The following is a 17,658-nucleotide window of genomic DNA, read 5'->3' as shown; positions in this document are numbered from 1 at the left end:
CTTTTTTTTTTCTTTTTTTTAGTCTTTTAGAAAATGGTGCTGCATGAATGGGCTGTGAGCTTGTTGAGACGAAACAACACAAAAACACCTAGCGTTTGGTGTTAGAGAGCCAGTCCAGATCCCTTCCTCCACTTCCTCCTCCTCCTCCTCCTCCTCGTCCTCCTCCTCCCATGTCTCCTTTCACCCCCTGTGAATCAGGCAAGGCTGCGACGCTCCAGTCTGAGCCATGCAAAGACTAAAAGACAAGTTCTGCCGCCAGCCAAGGATCTGAACTCCACCACAATGTGGATGTGAGAGAGCGGACACACACGTTTTTTGTTGTTTGTTTTTTTCCACACGGAGATGTGAGTAGAAGCAGCTTAGGGCGTGAAACTCGGGACGGTTATGTCTTTTTCGTATCATTGTACACATAGACTTCTTTTCTTTTAGATTTTTTTTTTCCATTAAAAAAACTATAAATACCATAAAAGAAGCATTATTTACAAACTCCATGCGTTTCAGGTTAGAGTGATCACTGCAAGAAAAAAAAACACAGGAGAGAGAAGGACATGAAGATGGAGATGTTTTCACATTGTTTCATGACTGAGTTGTAAAATCTGGTTTGACACACTTGTTACGACTAATTTGACAGAAAACCCATGCAGACATAGAGAAGCTGAAACCCACATCAAACAAGAGTTGACACTGAGTGAGCAAAATATTAGGAGCACTTATGTCCATCTAACATGTATGTGAATCACAATCCAAAACGACAAGTCTGATTCCACCTTTTATATACAGTATATCACATATACAGAGACAAATTATTAATTAAAGTTAAAATGCAGATTGTTATTTCATTTGGCCCTTAATATTGTATTCACTCTGTATATCGTCACTTAAACTTTGGTTGCCTTTTTTGAAGTTTGAAGTGTCATATTGCTCAAATAATCCTTATTTTACCTTCTGCCAGCAGCCAGGCATTGGTAATCCATCCGGGCCCTGTGTAGAGAAGAGTAGCAGGGAAGCAAAAAAAAACCTATGAGGACTGAAACAGCAATGGAAGGCTTGGAAGGCTTTTTAGTTTTACACACAATGATTAAAAGTGTGATGCATGAGTAGATTGTATAGCACAAGTACACATAACAAATGTCAAATCTAAACTTGATCAAAACAGAAGCAAACCAGGACTTTTTCAACCAAAAGCTGCACTCATCCATGTTAATAATACTACTTTCTTTTGTCTTTACAAGGTGATTACAGACTGGCTAGCTGTGTGCACTTTACTGCTTTCTCATTATACTCAATTTATAGGATTTCTGGGTATTGAAGATCTTTTAAATGAAATAGTTACTTCTCACTTCCATCTGGTGCTGCTCACTTTTGAAAAGTGCATCGCTGTTGCATTACTAAACTGTGTCCATGTTGAAATACTGAATTTGATGCCAGTGTTAAGTATCAGAAGGAAATGCTACAAAATAAATTTTCACAATCCTCCATCACACAGATGGATATCTTCATAGCATCACTGATCAAACCTCACAGTAGATCTGCATTATTAATGCTAAATGGGTGTTATGATCATATGAATCATATGAAATATTACATGTAATGGCAGCCACAAGTGTATGCTAATCCATGCAAATAATATAAAGCAAAATATATCACATGCAAATAAATATATTGATCCTACTCTCTGATTTTGTTATAGTGGCCCTGCAGGTTGAGTTTCAAAACATGTACTTTAGCTAGGAGGGAATCTGGGTGCACTGTTAGGCTCTATAACAAATAAAATGCAGCTGGTTAAAGTAAATGAATGTAGATGTAATTTAACCCTTGTCATATATGAGGTATAGTTCATTAGTTTCATTGTCCCGCACACTTATATGACACATACAGTATTTCCTCCCACATTATTATAGCTTCCATGCATTACACAGCACTGATTTACATTAGAAACACAAAACATCATAAAAAGCATAAAGAAGTAATTCATTTTCTCATCTTGAATAAGTCTGAAGAAATGTAAATTCTGATTTTCTCCTCTTGTCGTGGTCTGGCCCAATTGGTACGAATACAGGAAGGGAAAAGGGGAGTTAACAGAGTAGAGGAAGGGTCCATGCACCTGTAGCATGGGTAACTCATCAGTAAAGGAGTCTGTGTTAGCATCAGGTTAAAAGGTAATAGCTCCATACAGGAATCAGCTGGAAGAAAACAGGATTTAAGCAGAATTTTTTATTTTAGTTTTAATCCAGGGCATGAAAGGATTTAGTTAGAGGGATTTAAGTATTGATTATATCAATAATCATATGTTTATTCTGTATATTTGACTGGTAATGATGTGTATTATCTAAAGTAGGCTGCTTGCAGTCAGGAAGTTAGTGAGATACTGTGTATGTTGGTGCATGTAGTTTTGTAACGATTCATAAATGTAGTTTTCAAAAAATGATGTGTGTTCACATCTACATGCTTGTCAAACTCTCAAGTCATGCATGGTTTTGTTTTCAGTAATGACTGAAGGTGAGAGGCATGCATGGGTAAGAGGTGGAGGAAAAAGAGAAATACTGTACCAATTGGCATGGGGCATCCAGCCCGTCCAGACCTGGCTGCCCTGGTTCCCCCTTTTCACCCTTAAATCCCCGGAAACCCTGTTTGCAAAGATGACCTAGGAGTGTTACTGGGAGAGAGTTGGACGACCTTTAACCCCCGTGTCCGTCCACTAAGACGGAAACAAGAGGGGACGAAGGAGGAGCTGCCCTGTAACATTGCTGATACCACAATCCAGCCCAATTTTTAATGTTTTTACATGTGTAATGTTGTGTTTTTGTGTCTGAATTTGAGAGTTTCAGTAAAGTAATAGACTTTGTGTTTAAGATTGATAAGGTCTGGTGATATTTTCCATTTCAGGGCAGGAAGCTGGGGATCAGTTTAGCCACAGGGCACTCATCCCTGTTTGGGGACGACTGCTCTACGCAGCTGGGAGGTGATTTCCACCTCACAGTTGGGACATACCAATGGGCAGGGTGCATCTAATCCAGGGGCACCCTGTTCTCCTTTCTCGCCCTTAGGCCCTTTTTTGCCCTTCTTTCCCTTCTCCCCCTGTGGATACAACGGTTTGGTCAAGTTAAAATCATTTTTGTTGAACATTTGGGACAGCACTGCTATTAGGAGGGGAATGATTAAAGAAGGGAGGCGATGGTCCACAAAGGAGGAAGAGACATGATCAATGTTAGATAGGAGAGGGGTACCAGACAATATCGAGTATTCCAAAAAACATTCCTCAGGACAGGAAGAGGACAAAAAAGGGTAACAGTACTTGGAAGGATTGGAAAACAGAGCTAATCGCTGAAAGGGTGTCAAGGGCACAAAGGATGAGAAAGAGTAGCAGGGAAAAAACCTCCAGAAGGACAAAATTAATCAAATTACGATGTTCATTGACAAAGTTCAAACTGTATCCCGTCATATTTGGGTTGGAGTTAGTCTTCTAGTCTAGTCTTCTTAAAGCATTCAGTGCATACATGAGAGATTATCAAAATACAGAATAAAACAGTTCCCAATTCATGATTTGGATATGAAATGTTCTTTTTAGTTGATATAAATGAAAACTACAATAACAGTGTGTGAGAATTATACTTTTTTGGTGCCTGATTGTACTTTTAATTATATGAATTTGCAGCAAACTACGTGTAAACAAAGTAAAATATAGGATTTGGCACATTTAGGTGTTTTAAAACCTTATATTAGTACTCATAACTGACAATTAAAAGGCTATTTATTGTGTGTTTTTCAAAAGAGGCACTTTTCTGGATCACACCCAAATTCTGTTATCCACAATCTGTCAGTTTTGACAGTTGTTGCTAAATATGTGAAGGAGAAGCAGTGCCAGGATCTGTTATGTGTTGGAAAATGGTTGCTAAGTGCAGAGATATGAGCACGCCAAATGCAAAGTATGTTTATCTTTATGTACCAAGGAATGGGATACAGTTTCTTCAAGACATAAAACATCTAAGAAACACACCAGACCTGTTAGTCAGTGTAATGGAGACAAACACAGAAAGATATAAACTACCACTAAACTACACAGGCAAGGGAAGAGTTAGCAACAGGCTCAAGAACTCGAGGAAGTGAGATGTTCATGCATGGATACAACAGAAAATAAAACAAACATGAATTTGAAGAGTCTGTTGTCAATGGACTTGTTCTGGCAAACATGTCTCAGATGCCTCAGAATGAGATATGACTTGTGACTTTGAGAAATGAGATGACAAATCATTCAAAGGTGGAGAACAAAAGCTGATTTGAGAGGACTGAGGATGAGATTTTATGCAAATGTGATTTTACACTGTATAGAACTGTTTAGTCCATCTCTCCAGAAAGTAGAAATGCTACAAAATGAACTTAAATTAGCATGTCAAATATATCTGTAACAATGTAAGAAATTCATTAGGAAGCATAGAAATGTACTTCAACTTCAACCTGTCTTCCGACTAGAATATACAGAACATTTATTATTATCAATATCAGATTGGGAGAAAATAAAATGAAACATAAAAAGTTTGGCAAAGTAGCTATATATATATATATATATATATATATATATATATACCTGTCAACCTCTATACCTCTAAACCTTATAACTGTCATTGTCCATTGACATCAGTCCTCTAATGTTAATGGGTTAATAAGCCATTGTAGCATATCTACATCTACCTTTTCTCCTCTTTCCCCAACGTCGCCTTTCTCTCCCCTTAAGCCTGGTAAACCCTGTAAAAGTACAACTCCACTTCATTTCTTTGGCTTAAATAAACTCAACTAAACTAAGCAAAGGCAACTCTGACACAGCTGAAGAAAACATATCAAGATCATACTATAAAAAAAAAAAGTGATGCCATAATTCTTTTTTTTTTTGTACTTTTAGAGACTTTTGTGCCACTTAAGCTGAGTCAGGTGGATTGTAGAAATGAAAATCATGTCAACTACAGCTACTGTATATTCACTGGTTATATCTAACTCTTGGAACATATTTGATGAACTTATGGGATCGAACTGTCTTACATCAAGTAATCTTTGAAATATATGTGAAAATGTGTGGAATGGGGTGTTAAATTACAAACAGCAAAAGTTGTGCATGTGGGTCAAGGATCTTTGTGTATAATGAGTGGAGCTGCAAACCTGGTGCTAATTAGGCACATGACTAATGATAGAAGAGCATGTTTACACACCTTAGGCTTAATGTCAAATCAGTTGATTGTAGACAGCTGGTTCTTTACACATTTTTTCTACATTTAAAAGCCTTATTTTGCCGAGCATCCCTATACTGGAACAATTTGCTGCACCGTCACATCACTTAAAAAATTCTAGTAGCTTTTTTTTCTCTTTGCCTTCAGACAAAATTGAGTAAATGAAGAGACTTACATCCAAGCCTGGTGTTCCAGCAGCTCCCTGCGAATAAAAAATATTAGCTGTATCAACATTATGTAATTGACTTTCACCAATCATACTTCTCTATTGTGGCAGAGATCATACCTACACCAATAAATGGGGGTAATGTCAGCAGATTCATAACTCATAACATAATTACCCTCTCAAGCAGCAAGAGCTATTACAGGTAACATTTAAACAACAGCAAAGATGTGTTGCTGAAGGTTGTGATACTTAAATCTGCTAACACAATGTGATAATATCCTCATCAAACTCACAGGTAGTCCATAAGGTCCCCTTGGTCCTGGCTCTCCTGGTGCCCCTCTCTCACCCTAATACAGATGAATCAGTGTTGCAATCACAAAGAATCATACACAGTCACTTTAAAATGAGCCAGTTTTACAGTAGAAACACCTAAAACTAAAGATAACATGTACATGTATCCTAAGGCAGATATAAAGCCAAACCCAGCAGATAGTTTGTTAAACAGAAAAGTCGATCTTACTCTGTCACCCTTCGGCCCAGCTGGACCAGCTGGACCCGGAGGCCCGTCCATGCCCTGCAAAGAGTAGTGTCGTCATGGTGAGTTTACATCATCTGACCACAGCAGCTCTTTCAACATTATTTCCAAACAAATAGCAGATGGAAAGCAACAATCATGTGTAGCATCCACATTTGTATGATGTTCTCACCTGGTTTGACCTACAACCAGCACACAGAGCTGTTGCTAGTACACGTGCATTGGCCACAAAGGACATTTTACAACACTGCTGACACAGTTAATGTATGAGTGTGTGTTAATGCTGAGTTAATGCAACACGGGACAAACGAGAGCCTTGAAATGCCTGCTGTAACAGCTTTATGTATGGTCATTATCTGGTGAACTAAACTCAGTGTGGCTTAATTTGACTCCTGGCTAACATACTTACAATGTTGTCATAGCTTTCTTTTCAGTCACAATGAAATACAATACAATGGGGATGATGTCGCTGAAACATTTGAGGGAAAAGTGGACTTTATGGAGGGTGAGAAGGGGAGAAAAGTAGACAAAAGTTGGGTGGTGAAGCCTCTTGGTCACATGACACTCACCATAATTCCGGGCTTGCCGTCCAAGCCGGAGGCTCCCTGCGTGGTTATGGAGGTATGAGTGACATGAACAAGGCGGGATTAGTACCAGATGAACACAGTTATTAGGACAGGTTGATGGCAGGGTTTACAACAACTAAATTACACCATGTGTTACAGGGAGTTTGGCAGAGTAGTCAGACCAGGCAAATGAAAATGAAGACAGGAAATGGAGAAGGCACACGCACACCCACACACAAACACACACTCTTGTGCACAACAAGGAATCTGACAGGGATAAAGTATAAAGGTGGAATTTCTATGGGTGACAGGGCTATGTAGTTGGAGATATCCCATAGTGCAAAGCTGAACTTACCGGGAGACCTAATGGTCCACGGTCCCCTTTGTGGCCTGGTTCCCCACGCATGCCCTTCACACCATGCAAACCAGGTTCCCCCTAGGTAAACAAGGGAACAAAGAAAGGTCATCCTCTTGCTATACAGTTAGTAACACAGTGTGTTGTCCTGCCTGTCCAAAAATACATCCTTCAATCCAGCAGTCAACCTCTTTGTGTCTTCAAAATCAAAGACTTCCCGAGTGGCTCTTTTACTTGGTTGTCTTATTACCTTAAATTTAGGGAACTTTATGTCTTGGCTGAACTTTATGAACAAACTTTTACATGTGTACATAACCACGATAAGTACACATGTATAATATTTTATAGGCAGATTTAATATGTTTTATAAAACTACTTTAAAAATATATTTATATGCGATAACAACTATGTGTACCAAGCATTTATTAACTGTTTATACACCCAGATTTACAGGAGGTGTTGCAATTCTTTTAATGCTTAAATAAACATACATCCTTGTATGTGTTTGCAGCTTTCATTAGGGGTGAGCTTACCTTTGGTCCAGGGAATCCATGAGGTCCCTGAAAAACATCAAAAGATGGAAAAACATTAGTTGAAACCACAGTAAATGAACTGCTAGTGAAGCTGTGATGATGGGATGGGACAAGCAGAACAACTGCAGCACAGATGAAATTTACCACAGGCAAATATTGCCAAATCTTCAGCTCTGTTTTATTTATTCTTTGTTCATCAGTGACTCTGCCCAAGCACAACACTTCTGTGGAATTACACAAAAGACAAAGTGGTATACTAGGCCACAAACATTCAGGTTGATGATGCTATCAGTCACTGACAGCACCAGTTTGTCGGCTGACTCCGACAGACTCCTAAATCACTGGGAACGGATATTTCACAGTGTCTCTGATTACTGTCTCTACTCCAATCACACATGAGTTTTGTATTTTAGTCTTTTAGAAGGTTGTGGTGTCTGAGAATACCGTGAGAAACTATCTTAGATTAGTACAGTGTAAAGCAAGGAATCTAATGGAGAGAAAGTAGTCTCAATACTGGTGACAAATACAGATTTCATGATCCACAAATAAAAACAAACGATATTTAAGGTTTGGTATATGATGGATCACCTGACACGTGGAGAGTTGAGACTCTTTTCACAGCCTCTATTTGCTAATATTTATGCTACTATGGTTTGTATATTTGTACTTTCATATTATGCAATTTGGTTTGGTACAGTATGTTGTCCACTGATGAGAGTAAGAACTTTTTAGAGAAACCCACCATAGGTCCTGGTGGACCATGGGGCCCTGGTGCCCCTGGAGTGCCGATGACCTGCAAATGCAACATATAAATATTTTATTAACAAATTATGATTCAAAAAGACATGTTTAATCATAGACAAGACAGACAGGACAAAATAATACAGTGATATACATCATCTATAATACAAATAAGTGAGAATACTAATAGCAAGTTATTATAAGTCGAGTCACTTACTGAAGGACCTTGAGGACCAGGTAGACCTGAATCTCCCTTATCCCCCTTTACTCCGTTGACACCCTAAGGGGCAAAGGCGTCATGAAATATATGTAGTTTCCATCAAATATGATGGCTGAGGAATTGTCATGATCATAAACAAAGACATTTCTGAGGCAGTTATCCTGTAAAGTAGTTAGACTATGGTATGCAGAGACTTACAGGTAAACCAGGTAAACCAGTCGTTCCTTTTTCCCCTGAAGCTCCAGGCATTCCCATATCTCCCTTAGAGCCTTTGTAGCCCTGATAGAAAAAGGCAAACACACGAAGAATTTAACTATTTTAACTTTTCACCAAGTGGATCTTTATGCAAATCTATTTTCTATATAGTAATAAACATCATGACATATTAAAGCTTAGGTCTCCTTTCCCTTTTTTAAACCAGTTCAAATGTAAGTAATCTATACATGAGAATACAATATCATCTCACTCTTTCTCCATCGAGTCCGGGCAGGCCGGGCATACCACGATCCCCCTGGGGGAGGAGAAAAAAAAGACACGTCAACATTTTTGCAAACACAGTATGAAATGCAGACGTTAATGAGATTCATATTGCATTTTGGGGAAAAAGAGTAGAAAATATTCACCTTTATACCCTCTGGTCCAATTGGCCCAGGAGGGCCAGGAGGACCCTGCACAGAGAGAGACACAGACGGAGATTTCATTATAATCAACATAGAATACACTTGCTGAAAAGCAACAGATGTGGGACATATTATTAATAATTACATTTAATCAACAACAGAACTGCCCATCACAATGAAATGATTTGCCAACAGCACAAAAAATATTAGCAATCAGTTACAAACTATGAACAAGATGCTGAACTGAGAACACATGCCAAAGCTGAAAACATGTTAGCTTGAACATATGAATAAATAATTATCATCATTAATCATTGACAGAGTCACATATTTTGATGTCAGGTTCTTTTTTCTGAGGGCTCAGAAATTAATTAATTTCATCCCATTTGAATCAATAATTTGGGGGGGGAAATGGAAGACAAATGCTGCTTTATGGTTAGTAGCTTCAGAGAGAGTAAAACAAAGGGTGTAAAAAGTTAAAGAAAAATCCAAATGTTGATTGGTAAACAAGGATGATTTCTCAAAGATTTTCTCACTTTAGTACTTGTGACGCTAAACATGCCAATTTCCTTCCATTCTTTTAGAAAATATTGACCATGTTTTCTATTCTGTAATATGGTTCCACTATAGATTATTCGCATGATAAACTGATTTAACATATTAATTCAGGAATAAGCAACATTTAAGTTTAAGCATGTTTTTACTGACATTCAAGGAGACAACTAGCAACTTAGGCAGCCTGTAAGGGTGTCACACAGAAGCATAACATGTTGCTGGGTGAGGGAGCACAAATGCAACAGGGCAGCGCAAACTGGGGCTGGGATTTGGTTGGGCCCATGCTAGGACAAAGATGAATCACTTGTGGAGATGACACAACACACAGAACGCACAGAGCCTAATTACCGTTACTGTAATAGTGGTAATCTTCTGCAGTGGGCCAATAGAAGTGGAAATGGGGAGATTGCAGAGGTCACACAGGAAACAAAGCTTTGTGTAAGCATAATACTGTACAGATACATCCTCAAAATTAGTTCTACTAAAAGAATGGATATTAGCTTCTTTTTTTAAAAATCATAAAATATAACATTAAATACTGCAAAAAGCTGCTACTATGAGATACAAATGCTTAAATGCATATCTATTGCTTCATGAATGCTAGGAAGTTGCATATGTGCAGGTATGTTTGCAGTCTGACATATATTTTATGAAAAACCTTCCTGTTGTGACTGCCATTGCAAAATGCTTTACTGTACCATCTACTATTGACAAAATAGGATATTTTGAAGCAGCAAAAATGGGCACAATAACAGTATCAGGTCGTCATGTGTCTGACCTGTAAAGCCTCCTGAATGTTGCCGTTGTAGTCGATGATTTCAGTGGCTCCTTGGTCTCCTTTCTGCCCAGGGGGGCCCTGCACACGGACATTCAGAAAACACATTTTCATTCTGCATAACTGATTTATACATAACATAATAGAAACCGACATCAATTTGTGTGAGTAAAAAAATATTTTCATGCATGGGATCCTCAGAACACAAGTACCTGCTCTGGTTTGACTGCTGCCCTCTAGTGGTATTCAATGTGTGGTTTTATCAAAGACAGTCTATGGGTTATACTAATAGTAAGTAGTAGTAAATGTGTCAGCAGTGTATCATGTCAGGGAAAATTAAAGTTTTCAATCAGATGCAAAATCATAGACTCATTAAGGAAAGGGGAGAATAGAGGCATTTATCATCTTTTAATATAGATGCCTACCTTTGGACCGACAGATCCCAAATCTCCTTTATCTCCAGTCTCCCCCTGATGTGAGATGACAAAAAAATTCCGAGCTCAAAGAATTGTCAGCACTCCTATTACTATGTTCACATTGTGGGGGGGGGGGGGGGGGGGGAATATTGGTCCAAAATAATTCCACACTGTAAAAACTGTGGAACATGGACTAATTTTTGTGAATCATATATCACATCATGCCTCACTATAGTGCGACATGTTCTAGTATTTTATATCACCACATAGTATGTAATAATATGTAACCATTTTTTTAAACTATTCTACTGAAGACAACTGTGCAATTGAAATGCAACTTTATTTTTGTTCAGCTTTTTGCATGTACAACAACACCAATAGCAATCATAGCCATATTATTAATACTGCTACTATGAATAATACCACAAAACCTCCATCAGCATTGAATTCCACTTGCAAATCTGCAGCTTTAATGGTTTGCATCTGTTTAAACAGTTTACATCATTTTATTTTCCGTAAAAAAGGCATAGCTGATGTCAGATATTCCTACAAGTACGTGACTTCAGCACAACGGTAGTGACTAAAAAAAATATAATCAACTGACCCTTGAACCAATAAGGATTCTCCAAATTTAAAGTAAACATGTCTGCCACGCTTACCTTTGACCCTTTAGGACCGGGTGTGCCAGCCTCTCCTTGTGAACCCTGTTATGAGTAAGAAAACACAGATGCCAAAAAGAGTCATGGTTTGAGGGTAAATATAAATAAAGAAAATCCAATACTTGACATATAAACATTAAATTATACAAACACTCTTTATGGATTCAGTCCAAATTCTTCATGAAAAATGTAATGTATGTCAAATCCATATTTTACACCAGAAATATCATCAACCTCTCTTACTCCTCCCAAGAGAGCCATGCAGTCAACTTCACTAAAATAACCCGCTTTTAATATGCCATAACTGCCAAGCAATGAGAGAGTGTTTATTTGAACTTTGTCACTGACAAAGGAGGGGTTTCACTTTTGGGGTTTCTAATAGGATGTGAAACAGATCTGTGTGTCGTCTAAGTTTAGACTGGAGCTTAAGCTACCTGCTGGGTCAGTGCCAGACATAAACAATGGTAAACTCGTTTATATTTGGTTTACTTTGCACGGACTCCAGGGAAAGCCTTGAACTTATTACGAGCTATAATGGTTTAGCCAGCTCTCTTTGTTAATATAACTGAATATTTGATGAATTGAATGTACCCTCGCTTTGGGAATGCATTCTACTTGATCTCATCCGAAACTCTGGGAACTTTCTCATGTGCGCTTACATCAGGGAGGCTCTAGATGGCAGCAAGAATCAATGTGCCACATAGGCGAAGGGCCATATCTGAACAAATATGAAGCTCTGAAGCACATACTGCTGAAGGATACAGTTTTATATTTTCTTAATTCATGCCATTTGTGTATGCACGCAAGCATGCGCACTTGCATTCCTGACCTTTGGTCCAACGGGTCCAATTTCACCTCGTTCACCCTTTCCTTGTGGCCCATGGTCGCCTCTCTCACCCTGCACAGACAGAAAAAAAACAGTTCAACAAAAAAGGTAAGTTAGCACTGTTCTCCTGCAATCTGTAATTAATAAGTGTTTGCTTCTGATCCGGGGTCAGTGTCTTTTTATTGTCAACAAAAGAGCTGCGATGTATTTTCTGAACATTCAATTTCCTTAATGTTATGCAGTATTGACAAGACTGAGAAATCTTGTGTAATAGTTCTCCGCCCTTCCTGCGCAGACAAATTCTCACAAGTCTGCTTACTCAAGAGATTTACATGTTGGATGGTGGATATTTATGCTAAGCACAATCTGCTTTGTGTTAGATTATGACCCTTGACAAAGTTAAATGTTATTTTCTAAAAAACAAAAAACAAAACATAAATCTGCATCAAGCCCTCTTTGTCTTTTAAGATGAATATTTTAGGGAAAATGCAGTGTATAGTTGGATAGTTATGTGCATTTTCTCTCAATGTGAAGTGAATTAAGAGAGCCAACAGAGGGAGGTGTGGTATAATTCGGAGCTCATACTCTTAATTACTCACTGCTGATACTCGAAACCAAGTGAGACACAACCATTATTCAGCAGTGTTGAGACAGTACAGCTTTGTGTTCCTCTTCAAATAACAGCTAATCATAACTTGTAGCCGCTAGTTTGAAAAATGTCACAAACACGAGGAAAAACCATCAGATCAAATATTTGCTGCGATGCTCCTTTCTAGCTGACATTTGATTAAGCAACAGAAATATGTCAGAGCACAATGCAAGACTGATATATTATCAATGCACTGCAAACAGCCTGTTGTAAAAGGACAATGTGAACATTAATTCTAGTGTGTGTGGATTATCACCGCCGGCTTCTCAGTGTGATAATGTCACGACACAAAGGGAGCGGTGAGGATTAGCTCATTCTGACCACTTCCAAGTGACATTTTGAATTAACAGAGGCTTAATAACCTTGGTAAAGTGTAATAATAATGGCTAATGAGACTAGGAATCAGGATTTTCAATAATGATCACACAGGCAGGATGTGATAAAAATCTGTGGAAGCTGTTGCATGTTATTGTCATTGATTTGAATTATCTGCTATGCGGCTGTCAGTAGAAAATACTTCTCACACAGTAATAAACAAGATTACTGTAGTTCACTTTGTGGAAAGCTGAAGTCACCTTAGTTCCTGGGAGTCCTGGGAGCCCTGGCTCTCCCTGGGGACCAAGGAATCCAGGCTCACCCTAAAAAAGAAAAAAAAAAATCAGCACATATTACTGTTTTCCACAGGGTATTTTTTGGTGTAGAACTACCTCCACTCGGTCCTAATGAGCGCTAAACACATACACAAGATGCATGGCCAAACATATTCAAAACGACAAGCATGCACTTACTGCTCCTTTCACATGCACACAAACGCACGCACACACTCAGAGACACATGCACAAATCACACACACGGACGCAAATCATCAGTGGCTTGTTAATTTATCCCCTCGTTTCACATACATTCCTGAGCCTTTACAGATATAATGACTGACCTTGTTAGAAACTCATCAGGGCACAGAAGTGCTCTGCTTATGTGTGCAAAAAATAGCTTCTTTCCCACTTATGAAGAAGCTTAAACATTTCTGTATTTGCACACAGGTTATGAGGAGTGGGCTTACAGTATGAGGTATGATGCTTCGTTTTATTACATTTGATTGTGAAATAACTTAATTGCAATTTATTAGTAAACCATCTGCAGCCAGAGGACCCACCTCCAGCACTTGAGGCACTGAAAGTCTTTGGAAAGGCAGTGGACACTTGCCTTTTACACCTTTTACACTTACAGCTGGATAAACGGCGAAGAATGCAGAGCAGAACAAAGTGCAAGCGGAGCTCAGAACCCGTGAGTGCTACGTTAGCAAAATATTGTTAGAATCCATCAAGCATTCAGGCCTCCTAAGTAAAAACAGGAGTGTATAAAGTAGAGAATGAATGGGCTTTTACAAAGCCAGCACATTACAAGCATACACAAAGAGGAAAAATAAAACCAAAACAGCAACAAGCACCATCTCATCATGCCCATTTGAGCATTCCTTGCATTCACATGTTATGTTTCAAGCTGATGATCCTAGATGGCGGTGCATTATTATGTGCCTTTTGTGCATTTAGTTTCACCATCTGCTGTTGTTTTGTTATGATACAGTAAAAGAAATAAAAAATGTAGTTTGGGAAATTCTAAGAGTTAAAGTAAAAAATAGAACTTCCTGTTCTTAACAAGCAGTAGTTTTAAAACATGTTGCACCTTCCAGGAAGCCGACTGAAGTTTTTGCCAGGGATGCAGTGTTCCAATCATTAATTCATAGACCTGTACGTTACCCACAAACCTTAATGAGATCCTTTTCTGTCTGACTTCTGGCATGTTCAGATCAAAAACATTGACTATTTGGCCCTGTAAGTTTGCCTGAGCTCCTGACTTTTCTCTGCACTGAATGCACAGGTATGTCTGTGCCTCCGACACTCCAGCAGATGGAAGCTTGCGGTTGAGGTAAAAAATCCCACACAGCAGGAAAAGCAAGATTATGAGACTTTAATTTGTCAAACATGAGGCATGACGATAGGTAAGCTGAGTTTTGCTCTGAAATCTGCTCTCGACGGGCTGAAGCGGGTGGACATGGACAACACCAGGGGAATGATTGGGGATAAAAACAGCGAAGCATTTACCTTTATCCCTGGGAGTCCAGGCAGCCCTGGAAGTCCTGGCTCTCCCTACACAGGAAGAGTGTGACATGTTACAGCCAAGCCAAGCTAAGCTGAGTCAAGCCTCGTTGGTAGGCTCTTTGGGGTTCTATTAGCTCTACATTTTATTTTCTATTTGTGTTTTCTCTGGCTATCAACCTGCTGTAATTCTGAAAAGTGGCCTGCTGTCCGTAAGTGTGTGTAGACTGTCATGTGCTTGTGGTAAGCACTAGCAGAAGGTACTGCACATGCACTTTCATACCAACTCATGCAGCCATGGCTTGACAGTGTGATTAGTGCTTGTTATAACACTCAACCCTTCGCAAAGTGCAATGGAGTTTTGTTTTTATGATTTTATTGGTTTGGGCAGGTGTGAAAAGTTCTGGTTTCTGGAAGGAAAAACTGTCAGATACTTTGGATTAAAGTTGCAAAAGCTGTTTGAGAGAGCTGCCGTGGCCTCAAGGTCGTTAGAGTTTGGCAGTGCGAGACGTCAAGAGTTGGCCTGTTTCTCCGTTACCAAGGTCGGGTCATTGTCAAGTTGACAACTCCAGACTCCCATTACATGCAAGTTTGAGTAACGCGCAGTCATTTGATTCAACTGTGGAAAAATCAGAGGTCAGGTCCCTTGCGAGGCCTCTGCAAGACTTTAAAAACAAAATTTCTGACTCTGGATAATTTAACGCTCTATTAAGACCATTGTATTTATGGCATATGAAAAGACATGATTAGCGCCACACGAGAATGATCAACTATAATAGCACTCAGGGGATCAGAGAGGGCTGTAAATATCCATTGTGGTTAATGAAAGCATTGTAAAACTAATGAATAAAAGTCTTTCTTGTGGACTACTTCTTCACCAACACTTATTGAATGCCATCCAATGGTAATATTTAATGGGGGACAACGTCTCAATCATGATGGCTGTTAATGATGAGGAATACAAGTTGTAAGTGTGTCAGCACAAGCAGAATGGCTGTAAAATGACAGATAAGATAAAGCAGTCAAAAAAATTAGTCGGGTCACAAGTGTTTTCTTTGCAGCACAGCAGTAAAAAGACATTTGCTAAAAGCTCTTCTGTCTGTCTGGGAACAGTTTGTCCAAACAGAGGAAAGAGAGGGGAAATTAATGGGGTGCAGCATTTGGGATTAAAAAGTGTAATTAGATGGTGCACTGGTGCAATCTCAGCAGCAGTCTGGTAAGGGGACAAGTAATGGCTTTCATTTTGCAAGAAAATAGCTCCTTATCTGCTGCATGCTTGTTTTATTCTCCTTAGTGACTGTTTCTTTTGCATATTCATTTTATTTCATACTGTGTGTTGGCTGATAAAGTGTGTACTGGAATACAAACTGGTTGATAGGTCATACTAACAAACCAAACACAATGTGCAATTAGGCTGTTGCTAACCACATAATGCAATGACCTGGTGGTTTAAGGCTGTGAATGCAGGTTGCAATAAAACTAAGCAAAAACATTCAAAGGATTTAGTACGTCCAGAGGTGTTAGTATGATACCTAGGAGCTTACCCTGTCTGGCTCAAAAAAAGTGTCAAGCCAAAGAAAATGTAAAATGAGTCGATGCTCCGTAGTTCAAGTTTAAGTGTCAGGTTCAGCGTGGGGAGCCTCCCATGGACATGAGCCCTCATTACACTTTAAACAGTGAGATTCAACTGAGATTGGAATGCTCTTGTCAAAACTTGAACTTGAACTATTTCATCTTGCACAACAGACTGGAGCTTCACCTTTTACATCAAAATTTGTATGTGTCAAATGGCACAGAGGCAACACTGTATTCATAGAAACTGAAGAAATATGTTCAGACAGCTACTGTATGTCCAGCATTTTCTGCTGCTGCATTAGAGGGATATTTTATTCCCATATTCACTTATCAATACAGAAACCACCATACAGTTATCAAACTATAGCCAGTCATAAGACACTGAATTTGTCTATATGTTTGCTAATACTATCTATCTAATATAGTTAGAGCCATGGGTAGCAAAGAGCAAATATTACCTTGTGTCCACTTCGTCCAGGTTCTCCAGGTTCACCCTGCAATACATGCAAAGAGGTTTCTTTTCAACCGCTTCATTTCTGGATTGGACTGCACCAGCTAAATCCATAATAAGTTTGTGCGTTAAGTCTTTACTAAATTCTTAGGAACTACTAGCTAGTTTCACTAGTGATTTACTGAATCAGGTTGCACCATTAAAATGTGAGAAGAGACTTAGTAAAGACTTTAGTAAGTTTCCACTTCGTAAGTTTGAATTTACAAACAGTTCCTCGGACTTGCCAAGTTTTGACTTCAGCTTGGAGAGAGATTTGTTTCGTGGGGGAGGGGCTAATTATATTTGTTCATAATAAAATGAACATTATTCGACCTCTCTCTGGCCTTATGAACCAACACCTTTTTCATAAGACTTTTTCTTTTTGCTAATTTGTGTTTATTGGGTAGCATTTTTGATATACACGCCAGATCTATGATCTATGCTCCTCACCATGGGCACCTCGTTATGTTTTAAAATATGGGAGCAAACTTGGAAAGAAACACAATTGGCAGGTGGGTCTGGGGGTCCTCCCCAGGAAAAAAATTGTAATTTCAAACAAATTTCCAGCATTTCTACACCACCTAACCTCTTGGATTAAGTCAAAAACAGCCACCTGCACTAGTCTAAATTAGTTAGATTGAGGATGCTATGAAAACCAAGAA

The 17,658-nt window shown here is 38.9% G+C and overlaps 1 protein-coding gene across 2 annotated transcripts in view; it reads right to left on the bottom strand.

Annotated features, from left to right (window-relative positions):
- Positions 1 to 441: 441 nt before the first annotated feature.
- The window catches only part of LOC121888957 (collagen alpha-1(XXV) chain), a 146,046-nt gene continuing 128,829 nt past the window's right edge, over positions 442 to 17,658 (bottom strand). Inside the window, exons 16-38 of one of the 2 annotated variants that reach the window (XM_042400592.1) lie at positions 16,965 to 17,000; positions 14,938 to 14,982; positions 13,411 to 13,473; positions 12,190 to 12,258; positions 11,361 to 11,405; positions 10,711 to 10,755; positions 10,289 to 10,366; positions 9,859 to 9,882; positions 8,959 to 9,003; positions 8,802 to 8,846; positions 8,534 to 8,614; positions 8,333 to 8,395; positions 8,117 to 8,167; positions 7,375 to 7,401; positions 6,842 to 6,922; positions 6,490 to 6,525; positions 5,906 to 5,959; positions 5,679 to 5,732; positions 5,395 to 5,421; positions 4,690 to 4,743; positions 2,550 to 2,627; positions 943 to 981; positions 442 to 514 (exon numbers count right to left, since the gene is read on the bottom strand). In XM_042400592.1, coding sequence (XP_042256526.1) covers positions 512 to 514; positions 943 to 981; positions 2,550 to 2,627; positions 4,690 to 4,743; positions 5,395 to 5,421; positions 5,679 to 5,732; positions 5,906 to 5,959; positions 6,490 to 6,525; positions 6,842 to 6,922; positions 7,375 to 7,401; positions 8,117 to 8,167; positions 8,333 to 8,395; positions 8,534 to 8,614; positions 8,802 to 8,846; positions 8,959 to 9,003; positions 9,859 to 9,882; positions 10,289 to 10,366; positions 10,711 to 10,755; positions 11,361 to 11,405; positions 12,190 to 12,258; positions 13,411 to 13,473; positions 14,938 to 14,982; positions 16,965 to 17,000 — 1,143 coding nt within the window. In that variant the 3' untranslated portion in view covers positions 442 to 511. The remainder of the gene's footprint in view (positions 515 to 942; positions 982 to 2,549; positions 2,628 to 4,689; positions 4,744 to 5,394; positions 5,422 to 5,678; positions 5,733 to 5,905; positions 5,960 to 6,489; positions 6,526 to 6,841; positions 6,923 to 7,374; positions 7,402 to 8,116; positions 8,168 to 8,332; positions 8,396 to 8,533; positions 8,615 to 8,801; positions 8,847 to 8,958; positions 9,004 to 9,858; positions 9,883 to 10,288; positions 10,367 to 10,710; positions 10,756 to 11,360; positions 11,406 to 12,189; positions 12,259 to 13,410; positions 13,474 to 14,937; positions 14,983 to 16,964; positions 17,001 to 17,658) is intronic. The other variant, XM_042400591.1, reaches the window with a different exon arrangement.

Source organism: Thunnus maccoyii, chromosome 22 (assembly GCF_910596095.1).
Source record: "Thunnus maccoyii chromosome 22, fThuMac1.1, whole genome shotgun sequence".
NCBI classification, from domain to species: domain Eukaryota; kingdom Metazoa; phylum Chordata; class Actinopteri; order Scombriformes; family Scombridae; genus Thunnus; species Thunnus maccoyii.
This window is presented reverse-complemented; position numbering and strand designations above follow the sequence as displayed.